This window comes from Panthera pardus, unplaced genomic scaffold (assembly GCF_024362965.1).
Source record: "Panthera pardus isolate Hobbes unplaced genomic scaffold, ASM2436296v1 HiC_scaffold_5, whole genome shotgun sequence".
Classification (NCBI taxonomy): domain Eukaryota; kingdom Metazoa; phylum Chordata; class Mammalia; order Carnivora; family Felidae; genus Panthera; species Panthera pardus.
In genome coordinates this window covers 6,345,922-6,359,605 of record NW_026526980.1, presented here as the reverse complement: position 1 = coordinate 6,359,605, position 13,684 = coordinate 6,345,922, and the positions used below count along the sequence as shown (strand labels likewise).

General features: G+C 52.0%; 1 protein-coding gene and 1 long non-coding RNA gene across 4 annotated transcripts in view; one reads left to right on the top strand and one right to left on the bottom strand.

The window, feature by feature from the left end:
• SHISA9 (shisa family member 9) overlaps window positions 1-5,145 on the bottom strand; it is a 416,491-nt gene extending 411,346 nt beyond the window's left edge. Inside the window, exon 1 of one of the 3 annotated variants that reach the window (XM_053894347.1) lies at window positions 4,121-5,145. In XM_053894347.1, coding sequence (XP_053750322.1) covers window positions 4,121-4,806 — 686 coding nt within the window. In that variant the 5' untranslated portion in view covers window positions 4,807-5,145. The remainder of the gene's footprint in view (window positions 1-4,120) is intronic. The other 2 variants (XM_019468624.2, XM_019468623.2) reach the window with 2 other exon arrangements.
• On the top strand, window positions 4,120-8,331 carry LOC109278352 (uncharacterized). The gene is made up of 2 exons (XR_002085620.2): window positions 4,120-4,230; window positions 5,933-8,331. It is a non-coding gene; the product is annotated as an uncharacterized LOC109278352 (long non-coding RNA).
• The last annotated feature ends 5,353 nt before the right edge of the window (window positions 8,332-13,684 follow it).

The following is a 13,684-nucleotide window of genomic DNA, read 5'->3' as shown; positions in this document are numbered from 1 at the left end:
AATGTTACCCTGATTGGCTACTTGATGGTATGACAGACTTTCTGCCCTTCTTCTCGAGGGTGATCCTAGGATCGTGTCGTGGGGGAGAATGTCCTTGTTCTTAGGCAATCCACGCTGAAGTATCTAGGGATGAAGTGCCATGTCTGCAATTCGTTTTCAAATGTTTCAGCCAAGAAACACAGGAAAAGGAAAGGGAGGGAGAAAGGGACAGAGGAAAAGAAAATACAGAGTGTGTACTAAAGCAAACATGACAAAATACTAATAATTGTGTGGCCTGGATTAGTAACTCTCAACTGGGGGTGATTCTACCCCCGGATGACATGTGGCTATGACTGAGGACATTTTTTTTTTAACTGTCACAGCTGGGTTGTAAGGGGGGTGCTATTGGCATAGTGGGTGGAGTCGAAGCGTGCTGCCGGACCCCCTACGATGCACAGAACAGCCCCCCCCCCCCACTACCGAGAATGAGCCGGCTCCAAATGGCAGTCGTACCGGGAGTGACAAACCCTAAAGACATTTTTATGTTTCAAGTTTTTTCTTTTGTACGTGCAAAATGTTTCACCGAAAAAAAAAAAAAAAAAGAGAGAGAGAGAGAGAGAAACTTTAAAATAAAAGTAAGAATACATAAATAGCCACACCTTGCAGACCAAACAAAACATGCCTGAATGGTTGGGTAACCACAGCCGGCCACTGTTTGCAGTCACTTGTTCCGATCCACAGTGGCTGGATGTAATGCTGCTCTGGCTGGTGAATGAGGGTCTCTGAAGCTCTTCTGATATCGTGGGTGAGACCCCCGCAGCTCCTGGAATTAGCGACTTTCTCCTGTTTTCAGGTCCCAGTCGGCCCAGAAGGGAGCAGCCAACATGCCCAGGACTCTGGGTCTGAAAACCGACATCACGGAGGCCTCTTCCAGGATACCACCAGGAGCAACTGGTGACCTAGGGGTGCTTTCCGATGAAATGAGAATGAACCCCTCATCTCAGTGACCCGCACAGCCCAAGACAAAATAAATTAAGAGGCTGTGGCTGAGACGTTAATTTCACCCAGAAGCTCTCAGGTGGCTGGGTGCACCCCACCCAGGTACCCCCTGGCCCCCACAAGCAAAACCCAATGAGCTCATGGCTGTGGCTGGGACTTGACATGAACAACTGCACACACACAGTGCAACATGCATTTGGACGGTCCTTGGGGCAGCCCCCAGCACCACAAATACACAAAGCAGAAATGCGTGCAGAAAACACACAACCAAATGCAAATAAGGGAGTGGGCTTGGATTAATTCATCCATTCCCAAGAATGTAAAAAATAGTCCCAAACTCAAGAACAGTCTTCCTCAAGAACGCCAAGGCCACTTTTGAAGAGCCATTCAGGGAGACTGTTACATGCGGATTTCTGGGGCTCATCCCAGACCTTTACTGACCCAGAACCTTTCCGGACAGAACACAAGAATGTGCATTTTAGGAAGCCCCCACCCCCACCCCCATCCAATGCTCACTGGCACTGAAAACACCTTGAAATCAGGGGCCTGGGGACTGCAGTTTTATAACTGTGTGACCTTGGAGAAGCCATCCAACCTGAACCGTGATTTTCTCATCAGTGGGAATTGACAGCACTTGTCTCCTAGGGCAGCCGTGCACACTAAAGGCGTGTTTACACACACATGCACGTGCGCGCGCGCACACGCGCGCACACACACACACACACACACACACACACACACACCCCTAGTACGGTGCTTGGCAAATGTTCCTTCATTTTCCGTAATGGTAACTGTCCACACACTGGAAAACCTAGAGAGCTTTACAAAAGTACACAGACTCAGCAACCCTAGAGATTCTGATGGAAATTGTCGAGGGCGGGGCCCCTAGCAACACAATTTTTTTTAAAGCACTCCAGGTGGTCCTAAACAGCAGCTGGGGTTGAAAACCACAGGGTGGAAACTGCCAATAAAAATCAACTATCCTTTCTCTTCAAGAGAATGTACTTCTACCGCATTCTGGAATTTCCAAACTGTACCCGGAGAGTCCTGTGGCCAGGCTCTGTTATCAGAGGACTGGGTGCCCCGCGATGCCACCCCCAAGCAGCCCTTTAGTGGTCCCTGCAGAAATGGCCACAACTGACCAAGCTGGGGGGGGGGGGGGGGAGGGGGGACTCTTTTTCTCCAGACAAGAGCTGCAAGGTGGCAGGACAGGAATGGGAGTCGCTCCTGGGCCCTCAGGTTGGCGGTGGAGCGCTCTCGACAGGAATACCCAGATCACGCGGAGCCTGAAGATCACACATCACCTTCTCCCGCCGCAGGCCAAAGGGAGCCGCCCACCCTTAGCTCCGCTGGCACCTTCCCACCTCCCCTTCTCCCGCCTTTCCTCTCCTCCTCCACCCCCCACCCAAACACCCAGGAGGGCTTCTGTAAGCGCTGATTTGCAAGGGAAAGGCTCAGTGGATACTTCAGCAGAGGAATTAACCCGAATCTGCAAGGCAGTCTACCTATCCCTGGGGAACTCTCTCCCTACCAAGGCGACACCCGCCGCCTGCCGCAGTCCTGCCTCGGTACTCTTCCTTCACCTCAACACAGACCCCGGGAAGCTACAGGGACTGGCGGGGACTGCGGGGAAGTGAAACTCCGGCCTGTGGGGCTGGCGACAGGGCTTCTTGGGGGTGCAGGAGGTGGGCGGGGCCAGCGTGTTACTCGCTCAGTGGGTCAGGGTTTCCTGAATCCCCTGGAAGCTTACTTTTGTGCTTCAAGACCCCAACATCCACCCACCCCTCCCTGCTGACCCAAACCAAGAGGAACTTCCTCACCTCTTGCCCCAAATCCCTCCCCTCTGGGGAAAAAAAAGAAAGAATCATCGGATACTCTGCGTATAAATAGAAAATAATTACTAGTGAGGTGGTAATGTTCCTTCGCCTATTTTTGGTGGGTCTCTTTGTTCAGATTTTTTAGGCAGGCGTACGGAGCTCGTGCATCCACACGAGCACACATGGGCCCCCGCCGGAGGTGTGGGGAGGGTGTGTGTCTGGGGGGGGGGGGGGGGCCCATGGCGACCCCCGTTGCCTAAACTCGGCAAGAAGATCGAGCTAGCTAGCGCCCAGCCATCCAGCCGTTCCAAGACCGCCAGTCGTTCTCCAACCCCGCCTGCCCAGACCTCACGCCAACCCTGGCCTCCGTCGGGTCTGGGGGCTGAGTCCTGGGGGTTGCGTTCTCGGCCTCCAAAGTTACTGGGTTGTGCGAATCAATTTAGACACTTTTAAAAAAAGCAAAAGGCAAATAGCTCCATTAATCCCCAAATGCCTTCTCCCATCTGCTGCGACTTGCTGGCGCTGGGACTTGCATAATGAATAAGGCAACCAGGAAAGTTGACGAATCAGGGGGGCGGGAGGGGGGCTCCCGCCCTTGGAGTCCGCGCCAACCCCCTGCAAGGGGCGCAGCGCGCGGCGAAGGCCCCGGCCCCCAGCAGGGAGAGGTGGCGACGGCGGAAAAGGGCGAGGGGTGCGGGTGGCCGGGAGGCAACCGAGGTCCCGATTCCGGGGACCTGGCAGCTCAGAGAGAGAGAGGCGGCCGCTCCAGGCAAGGCTTTTGTTCTCGCCCTCCCTCCCCTCTCTCTCTCTCCACCTCCCTCGCCTCTTTTTCGCGAGCCTTACGAGTTGCAGGCGGCACACACTCCTTCCCTCCCTCACACACACGCGCGCGCGCGGGCTCACACACGCCCCCCTTCCCTTTACGGGCCCGCCTGCCCTGTTTACCTAGAAGCTAGCGTCTGGAATCCGAGGGGTAGACCCCTCCCCAAAACCCAAGACTCCGGGGCAGCGGGCTCCCGGGCTGTGTGTGTCTCAGACCCGCTTCAATCCTAGGCGGGAGGGGGCGGCGGGAGGGTGATGGGTGCAGAGAACCCCCCCCCCCCCCCCATACACACACGCGCTCCAGTCCACACCTGTGCGGAGCCCAGCGCCCCCTCTCCGCGCGGGGAGCCGAAGTTGGCTTCCCGGGCGACCTCCCCCAGCGGAGACGCGGGGGGGCGGGGGGGGGGGGGGGGAAGCGCCATTGCCCAGGGAAAGGTGGAGAGGGAAGACGAGGGAGAGCGGCGCCTGGAGGGGAGGCGGCGGGGGGAGGGGAGGCAGCCCACCTGGACATGTGCTCCCTTTGCGGCCGGTGCGCTTTCTCCAGCCCCAGCTTGGTGAAGATGCCTACAAGCACCATGACGGCCACCACCCCGCAGATGATGTAAACGATCAGGTTGGTCTTGTCCTTCGTGGGGTCGTGCAGGGGGTCGTCCTTGCGTGCGGGGGGCTTGCCGGTGTTGAGCCACAGCGGAGTGTCGTAGTTGGTGCAGGTGCTCTGGTTCAGTCGCCGCTTCTTAAATGTGCAGCAGAACCGGAAGCCACAAGTCCCGCAGCAGAAGATGAAGTCGCCCGAGCTGCAGTTGAACGGCGGGTCCCACTGGCCCATGACATCGAAGTAGCCCCGGCAGAAGTCCGGCGTGGGCGCCCGGGTCGGGGGCGCGTCCGAGGCCCCCGCGCCCTCGCCGGCCTCTCCCGAGGCGGCCCCGGACCGGTTGCCCCCCGCCAGCACTACCACGCCGCCCAGCTGCGCCAGCTGCCCGTGCCCCGCTCGCTCCTGCGCCCGGCACACGCGGGCGCACAGCTCGGTGAGGAAGCAGCCGAGGAGCAGCCGGAGGACGCGGCGCATCGTGTCTCCCAGCCCGGGCTCGGCCGCTCGGCCGCCGCTGGAGCCGCTGCAGCCGCCTCTCGAGGCGCGGCCGAAGCTGCCGAGGCTGCTGCCGGGGGCTGCGAGCCGCCGCGGGCCGCACATGCAGGGAGCGGCGCGGGGCGCTCGGTGGTCGGCGGCCACTGCGCTCGGCTCAGCCCGCGTTCGCCTCCAGCGCGCCGCGCGCCGAGGGGCCGGCCGGGGAGGAGCGCGCCTGACCGGGCGGGGGGAGGATGAGCGGGGGCAAGCGCGGGGTGCAGGTCCGGCCGGCTGCGGGGAGAGGCGGGGGCCGGAGAGCAGGGGAGCGTCGGTCTGTCCGCGCTTCGCCTTGGCCGGCGGCTCCGGACTCGCCGCCCTGCGCCGGCTCGCAGGATCCCTCTCACCTCTCCAGCTCGCCAAGTGCGCTGGAGAGAGCGAAGCAACACTTGTGGAATGAAGGGAGGGCAGGAGGAAAGGGGGAGGGGGAGGGGAAGGAGGGCGGGCAGAGGAGGGAAGGGGGGGTGGAACGGGCGCGAGCTCGAGAGGGGCGGGGGCGCGGAAGAGGTGACTCGGGCGGGCGGGGGGGCGGGAGCGAGTTGGGGGGCGTGCGGAGCTGAGCTAGGCTGGCGGGCGGGGAGGAGGGAGCTTCGGCAGCCACCGGGGCTGAAGGCACCGCTCGGGTTTCCCGGCAGGTGGAGGATGGCTGCGGGACCTCCCGCGCCCTCTCGGGGAGGGAGGCACGGCTCAGACCTGTTCCGGGCGAAGAGGCGGCTCCGCCCGTGGCTTTTTCAGGCGTGCGTGCGGAGGAGCTGCGGCTCCAATCTGCCCTCCAGGGAAGAGGGGACTCGGAGGGGTTAGGGACAGACTAAGTGGCTTCCACTCCAAGGCGGACTGGGGTACAGACTGATCAGGATCGCCCCTCCATGGTGCACGGGGCCGCCTCGCCCTTCCTTTCCCCCGAATGCGCCCTCCAGCCAGGCGCGCATCCGGGATGGTTCTACTCCCTGGGACTTGCCGAGGACCAAGGCTCAGCTGGGAAGGCGGGGTGGCAAGCCACTGGCCCCGAGGTCAGCAACCCCGGGAGAAGGCCGTGAGATGAAGTGAAGTCGAAGAAGCGCAGGGGGTAGGGAGAGAGCAGACCTGGCAGGAGCACGTCCCACGTCCTGGAAGGTCTTTCCTGGGACTCTCCTAGGCCCCAGGACCTGCCACTTCTGTCCCTCTATGACCTCGCGGCGTTCCCTGCGTTCCACAGGAGGGCACACCGCCGCGCCTCCTCTGCGCGCCCAGATCCGGTGCAACGCAAGGCCTGGACACCTAGCCTCAGCCACCCTCCCGCGCCTGGAGTTCGCGCGTGGGTCTCCGGAGACGGCTGGCGCCTGTGCTCACGGAGCCCCCCAGACATCCTCACCCGATGTGGCGCAGTCCGGCCTTGCTTCCTCGGCTTCCAGCCTCCGGTCGTCGCCCGTCAGCATTTCCAAATCTGCCCTCTCCACTCAGCAGATTCCAGCCACCCGTCGGCCCTGTCTCATTTCTCCCACTTCTGTCCTCTGCTTGAATTTGACTCCAATAGCCCCCCAAACAGCATTTGCACCAAAGCTGCGACACCGAATTTAGATCTCCACACGCCCCTGCGTTTTTGTTTTTTTAATTGCATTAACTAAGTATACACTTTGCAGTCGGCTGGGCGATCTGCAGGGAAATGATGCCTCCAACCACCCCACCCCCTGCCCTGGGCTTCAGTCAGGGGCTTCTCCAGGCATTTTCAAAGCACCAAAAAGTTGGACCACATATAAAATGACATAGTGGGTTCTCTTTAACTGAAAAAGCATGCTAGAGAGGTGGTTACTGGCCTCTCTTGCAAGTTTTCTCAGAATGACAGGGAGCTAAGCTAATTGTGTTTTCTCTTCGAAGAATGTCACCTACTGTCTTCCGAAAGACTAGCATAGAATGACCCTATTCCAGGAAAAAACGAACCAGGCCGACCCTGACCCAGCATATCCAGGAAGCATGCCAGCCCTCGGAGACTCACTGAATTATGGGCTGTATTTTGTCCCAAACCCACCTGGACAAGGTGTGAGATTGTTCAGTCTAAATGCATCAGAGCCATCGGAATGAGCTTCCCGAAATAGGGTAGTGTGACATGTCTGTCGACCCACACCCACCACCACTGTGTGAGCCTCTACAAACACAAGCATTGGTGTGTGAGAGCTAATGATAGCTGACATTTATTCGATGCTTACAACATACCCACTAAGCTTGTCTTTTCTAAAATCACCTCCTCACAGATGCTCAAAGCAGTGCCTGGCATCTCGCAGACAATCTGGGAATAGTTGCTAAACCACTTGAGTGACTGATCTTATTTAACTCTATCTCTAGGTAATATTACCGGGCCCACACAACAGAGGGAGAGACTGAGGCCCAAAGCAATTAAACCAATTGCCCACAGTAGTGCAGCAAGGGACGCTACCCAGTTGGCATTTGACCCAACAAATGTGACTCCTGGGTCTGTGTTCTAACCATTCCAGGTAGTGCCTTCCTAAAATAGGCCTCCAGACTCCCTGTCCATCTGACATTACGTTATATATTTGGTTTTTGCCTGTCTCCTGTCTCCGCACGTCGATTGGTAAACTCCAGGACAGAAAGGGGCCTTGATTCCTGCAGCATCTCCCAGCACCTACAGCAGCGAGAAGCATGACAAACACTCAAAAAATACTTAGAGGCTGTTTTGATTAACTTACTAAGCTCTCTTACGCAAGACCGTTGGTGTTAAACCAAGGGAGGAAAGGAACCCGTACGACAGGAACAGACAATGGAGTTTCTGCTGTCAGGACCACGCAGAGGGATTGGGATATTTCTAGGCACTAAATCAGAATAGGAAAAGACTGTTCCAGCAGGCCTGCCGAGGTCCAGGAAGCTGAGGCTCAAAGAGGTTAAGGGCTTTGTCCCAAGGTCACATGGTCAGCAAATGGGAAAGCCGGGGCTGGGTGCAGAATGCCAGACTCCTAACCTCTGCTTTCCTGCTTGCCCACCCCCACCGCACCCCACCAATGCACCTCCCAGCAAGCATAGGGCTGGGAGCCTAGGTCAGTGGCCTGGTAGAAGAATAGGTCACAGACACGTTCCCACAAGAGTTGGGGGTGTTCAGATACTTCTAAATTTGATTTTAAGAAAGAGGGAGAAAAAAAAAAAACCACCTTCGCCAAAAGAGACAAAATCTAGACAGCAAAGTCCATTTTAGAATGTCTCCAATCTCTGTAAAATATTGCCTGTCACCAGAACATTTGAGTCCGGTTCTCAGAGGAGACTCACTCTGGCTGCTGTTCCCGGCTTTAATTAACAGAGACTGCCCCCTGTTTGTCACAAGGAGAGTGCAGGGAGCCTGCTTCAGAAAGAAGCCGACCTAATAGACCGACCTTCGCGGCTTATTTGCCAGATCCCAAACTCTAAACCTGCTCCCCCTGTGAGCTTCACCCAAAGTGAATTCCCTTGCTGTTCCCGCCTGCCCCTCTGGAATATCGCCCACACCTGTTTCCCAAGCCTTTGAAAAATATGTACAAGAAGGGGGGAATCAGGCTCATTTTACTCTTTAAAGGAAGAAAGCCACTTTCCTCTGGGTATGTCAACTCAGTAAATAGAGTCACTGTCGCCTAATAGGTGTGTGATTATTGAGAACATGTCCCCATTTAGAACACGTGGTTGAGAAAACATTTCTTTCAGGGTTCCTCACGGGGAGGGGTGCGGTGTGGGGGGGGGGGGATGGTTATTAACTTCCTAATTGAAACACCTGTCAAGTTCATGGAAGATGAAAAATCATCATCAAAGACCACCCCCCACCACTACCCAAATGAATTCATGCAAATGTGTTGAAATTAAAACGCAGCTCTTAATGAAAGTGCTTTCTATGAAAGAGATGATGACATTATTTACAAGACAGGCACTTTTAATACCTAAAGAAGAATCTCGTTTGCTCTAGGCTTAATTATGTCAGTCTGCAGCACCATGTGCAAGGAGCCTGCAACCGTACTCCCAACAATTAAGGGGGAAGGAGCGATGTTACAAAGGAAGTCTGCTCACCAGGACTCGGAGCCAGTGTCCCTCTATAAGCAACTCCACAAATCAGACTATTTGTGTTGTGGCCCTCACCTGAAGGCGTTGATTGTTAATAGTCCTCATCAGGTGGCTTTTAGGGTTTCAAAAAGGTTTCTTAGCAACTGTTAGCCTTGAGAAAAAAGAAATGAGAGGACTCGGAAGCTGTTGGTTCGAAACCTTAAGAGCTACCTGGGGGCTGCAGGGGGGGCGGGGAATCAAAACTGGACTCCCATATACAGAGCGTAAGGAGAGACCAAAGAAGGGGGCAGATGTCTCCAGATGGGCAGGTGGTGGGGGTAATAAGCTAGGGAACTTACAAGGCCTGCCCTGGGCCCTGCAAGGCGAGTGGATCTCTGCAACTGCCTGCCAGAATCTTACAAGTTTATATTACACAGAGCTCGCAATGGGGGTCAGTAGTAAATTGTCCAGATGGTCTTAACAGCACTTTGCTCTCCCAAGGCTGCATCCTTGAAGCAGACTCCTAGTGCCAGAACAGTGGGTGGAATATACGTTGCAAGGACAGAGGAGGGGGTGACGAGCCTCTGATTGCCCACCTCCAGCTCAGGGGTCAACTGGAGGCCATGTCCCCTGGATGACTTTCTCCAACAGAAGCCAAAATGTGGCCAGCTCCTTGCCTTGCGGGGGCAACGCACTGATTTGATGTATTTTATTCTCTTTTTCTGAAAAGATAAAGGAAGATAAAAGATAAACTACAAGAGAAGTGAAGCGGGTCTAAAGTTGGGTTTCCCCAGACTACAAGTAGTAGGTGAGAGGATTTTGGGTGGTACCCAAACATGTTTTTTTTTAACAATTTTCTATTTACTTTTAATGTGTGTCAGAAAAAAATAACGACACGTCCACACTTGGCTTCATGGGCAGAAACATTTCAGGTGCACGTCAATTTAAAGTACATTTAAGAAGAATAATAAATACATTACAGTATTTATTAATAAAATATAAATAAAGAACATAAGAGGAAGTGTCTTGTGTTTAGGAAAGGTGGATTTTGGTATGAGGACAGGGTTCCTCAGTGTCAATGCTGTTGACATTCTTTTTTCAGTATTTATTTATTTTTGAGACTGAGACAGAGTATGAACAGAGAAGGGGCAGGGAGAGACGGAGACACAGAATCTGAAGCAGGCTCCGGGCTCTGAGCTGTCAGCATAGAGCCCGACTCGAACCCACAGACTGTGAGATCATGACCTCAGCCAAGATCAAGAGCTGGAGGCTTAACCGACTGTGCCACCCAGGCACCCCCTTTTATTTAACATCGTTTAAATGTTCATTTATTTTTGAGACAGAGTGAGTGGGGGAGGGGCAGAGAGAGAGAGGAAGACACACAGTCTGAAGCGGGCTCCGGGCTCTGAGCTGTCAGCACAGACCCGGTTGAGTGGTTCGCACTTACAGACCATGAGATCGTGACCTGAGCCAAAGTACTCGCTTTCCGGGGGGAGCCACCCAGGTGCCCCAGTGATACTGACATTTTAGAGTGGATCATTCTGTGCTGTGGGGAGCTGGTGTCGGGGGGGGGGGGGGGCTGTCCTGTGCATCGTAGAAGGTTCAGCAGCATCCCTGGACTCTACCCACTAGATGCCAGTAGCACCTCCCAGTTGCCACAAACGAACACTGTGGATGAGCAGACACTGCGAAATCGATTGAGAACTGCCCCATGTTGAAATCCTAGTTCTTTCTCCTATGAGGTTTATGGCCTCAAATGAGTCACTTAACCTTTCTAAGCCTGAGCTTCCCCATCTATAAGATGTGGATATGAATGGTGCTTTCCTGGGGCAGCTGGGTGGCTCAGCCCGTTAAGCCTCTCTGACTCTTGATTTTAGCTCCAATCATGATCTCATGGTTCATGAGTTCAACCCTGTGTTGGACTCGATGCTGACAGTGTGCAGAGCCTGCTTAGAATTCTTTCTCTCTCTCTCTCTCTCTCTCTCTCTCTCTCTCTCTCTCTCTCTCGCTGCCCTTCCGCCATGCACAGGTGCGCTCTCTCAATAAATAATAAATAAATAAATAAATAAATAAATAAATAAATAAAAACTTAAAAAAAAAGAGTGGTGCTTTCCCCAGGAATATTACAAACACTCCATATCTTCTAATATTATAAACACCCCATATCTTGCGTAGAGCGCTTGGCACAGTGAAACAGACCTTAGGCAGTGCTTAGTAAAGAGTCACTCTTATGACAGCCAACCTGAAGGAGGCTAGCAGGCGTCAGGCACTGCCCTGAGCCCTGGGGAGACCAAAGGCTGAGACAAGATCCTTGCTCTCCATGCAGCAACCCATGCTCAGGAGGGCCCCATGCTTTGCTGCTCTGCCGTTACCTTGGAACTCAAATGATTTCTGAACACAGGGCCTCACCAGTTCTGCAGCCTGTCCGCTATGTAGGGGATGCAACTCTGGCAGAACGAGAGGCCAAGCGTGTGGGAACTTACAGGAGGATGTTTCGCTCAGCCTACACAGGCAAAGGCTTCTCAAAGGGGACATCCCAGCAACATGTAAGCATTCTCAGTAACATAGAAAGAAGAATTTTTTGTCTGAGTAGGCTTTATGGGTAGTGTGGAGTCCAATGCTGGTCTTGAACTCACAACCATGACATCAAGACCTGACCTGAGATCAAGTTTTACCAATGGAGCCACCCAGACACTCCCATAGCAAGAAGAATTTTGGTATATTCTCTTTTTTTTTAATTTTAATTTTTTTTAACATTTATTTATTTTTGAGACAGAGAGAGAGCATGAACAGGGGAGGGTCAGAGGAAGAAGGAGACATAGAATATGAAACAGGCTCCAGGCTCTGAGCTGTCAGCACAGAGCCCACCACAGGGCTCGAACCCACAGACCGCGAGATCATGATCTGAGCCGAGGTCGGACGCTTAACCGACTGAGCCACCCAGGCACCCCTATTCTCTTTTATTTAATTTTAATTTTATTTATTTTTTTAATTACATCCAAGTTAGTGCAACAATGATTTAAGGAGTAGATTCCTTAATGCCTTTTGCTGATTTAGCCCATCCCTTCTCCCACAACCCCTCCAGTAACCCTCTGTTTGTTCTCATATTTAGGAGTCTATTATGTTTTTGTCCCCTCCCTGTTTTTTATTATTTTTGCTTCCCTTCCCTTGTGTTAATCTGTTTTGTCTCTTAAAGTTCTCATATGAGTGAAGTCATGTGATATATGTCTCTCTCAGACTGACAAATTTCACTTAGCATGATATCCTCTAGTTCCAGTCATGTAGTTGCAAATGGCAATATTTCATTCTTTTTGATTGCCGAGTAATACTCCATTGTATATACACCACATCTTCTTTATCCATTCGTCCATCGATGGACATTTGGGCTCTTTCCATACTTTGGCTATTGTCGATAGTTCTGCTACAAACATTGGGGTGCATATGTCTCTTCGAAACAGCACACCTCTATCCCTTGGATAAATACCTAGTAGTGCCATTGCTAGGTCGTAGGGTAGTTCTATTTTTAATTTTTTGAGGAAACTCCATACTGTTTTCCAGAGTGGCTGTACGTTTGCATTCCCACCAGCAATGCCAAAGAGATCCTCTCTCCACATCCTCGCCAACATCTGTTGTTGCCTGAGTTATTAACGTTAGCCATTTTGACAGGTGTGAGGTGGTATCTCATTGTGGTTTTGATTTGTGTTTCCCTGATAAGTGATATTGAGCATTGTTTTCATGTGTCGGTTGGCCATCTGAATGTCTTCTTTGGTAAAGTGTCTATTCATGTCTTTTGCCCATTTCTTCACTGGATTTTTTGTTTTCTGGGTGTTGAGTTTGATAACTTCTTTATAGATTTTGGATACTAGCCCTTTATCTTATACGTCATTTGCAAATATCTTCTCCCATTCTATCAGTTGCCTTTTACTTTTGCTGATTGTTTTCTTCGCTGTGCAGAAGCTTTTCATCTTGATGAGGTCCCAATAGTTCATTTTTGCTTTTGTTTCCCTTGGCTCCAGAGACATGTTGAGTAAGAAGTTGCTGTGGCCAAGGTCAAAGAGGTTTTTTCCTACTTTCTCCTTAAGGATTTTGATGGCTTCCTGTCTTACATTGAGGTCTTTCATCCATTTTGAGTTTATTTTTGTGTATGGTGTAAGAAAGTGGTCCAGGTTCATTTTCTACAGGTCACTTTCCAGTTTTCCCAGCATGACTTGCTGAAGAGACTGTCTTTATTCCAATGGATATTCTTTCCTGCTTTGTCAAAGATTAGTTGGCCCTATGTTTGTGGGTCCATTTCTGGGTACTCTGTTCTGTTCCATTGATCTGAGTGTTTGTTTTTATGCCAATACCATACTGTCGTCATAATTACAGCTTTGTAATACAGCCTGAAGTCCAGGATTGTGATGCCTCCTGCTTTGGTTATCTTTTTCAAGATTGCTTTGGCTTTTCAGGGTCTTTTCTGGTTCCAAACAAATTATAGGATTGTTTGTTCTAGCTCTGTGAAGAATTCTGGTGTTATTTTGATAGGGATTGCCTTAAATATGTAGATTGCTTTGAGTAGTATTGACATTTTAACAATATTTGTTCTTCCTATCCAGAAGCATGGAATACTTTTCCATTTTTTTGTGTATTCTTCAATTTCTTTCATAAGCTTTCTATAGTTTTCAGTGTATAGATTTTTCACCTCGTTGGTTAGGTTTATTCCTAGGTATTTCATGGGTTTTGGGGCAATTGTAAATGGGATTGATTCCTTGATTTCTATTTCTGTTGCTTCATTGTTGGTGTATAGGAATGCAACTGATTTCTGTGCATTGATTTTCTATCCTGCCACTTTGCTGAATTCATGGATCAGTTCTAGCAGGTTTTGGTGGAATCTTTTTGGTTTTCCATATAGAGTATCATGTCATCTGCGAAGACTGAAAGTTTAACCTACTCCTGGCCCATTTGTATGTCTTTTATT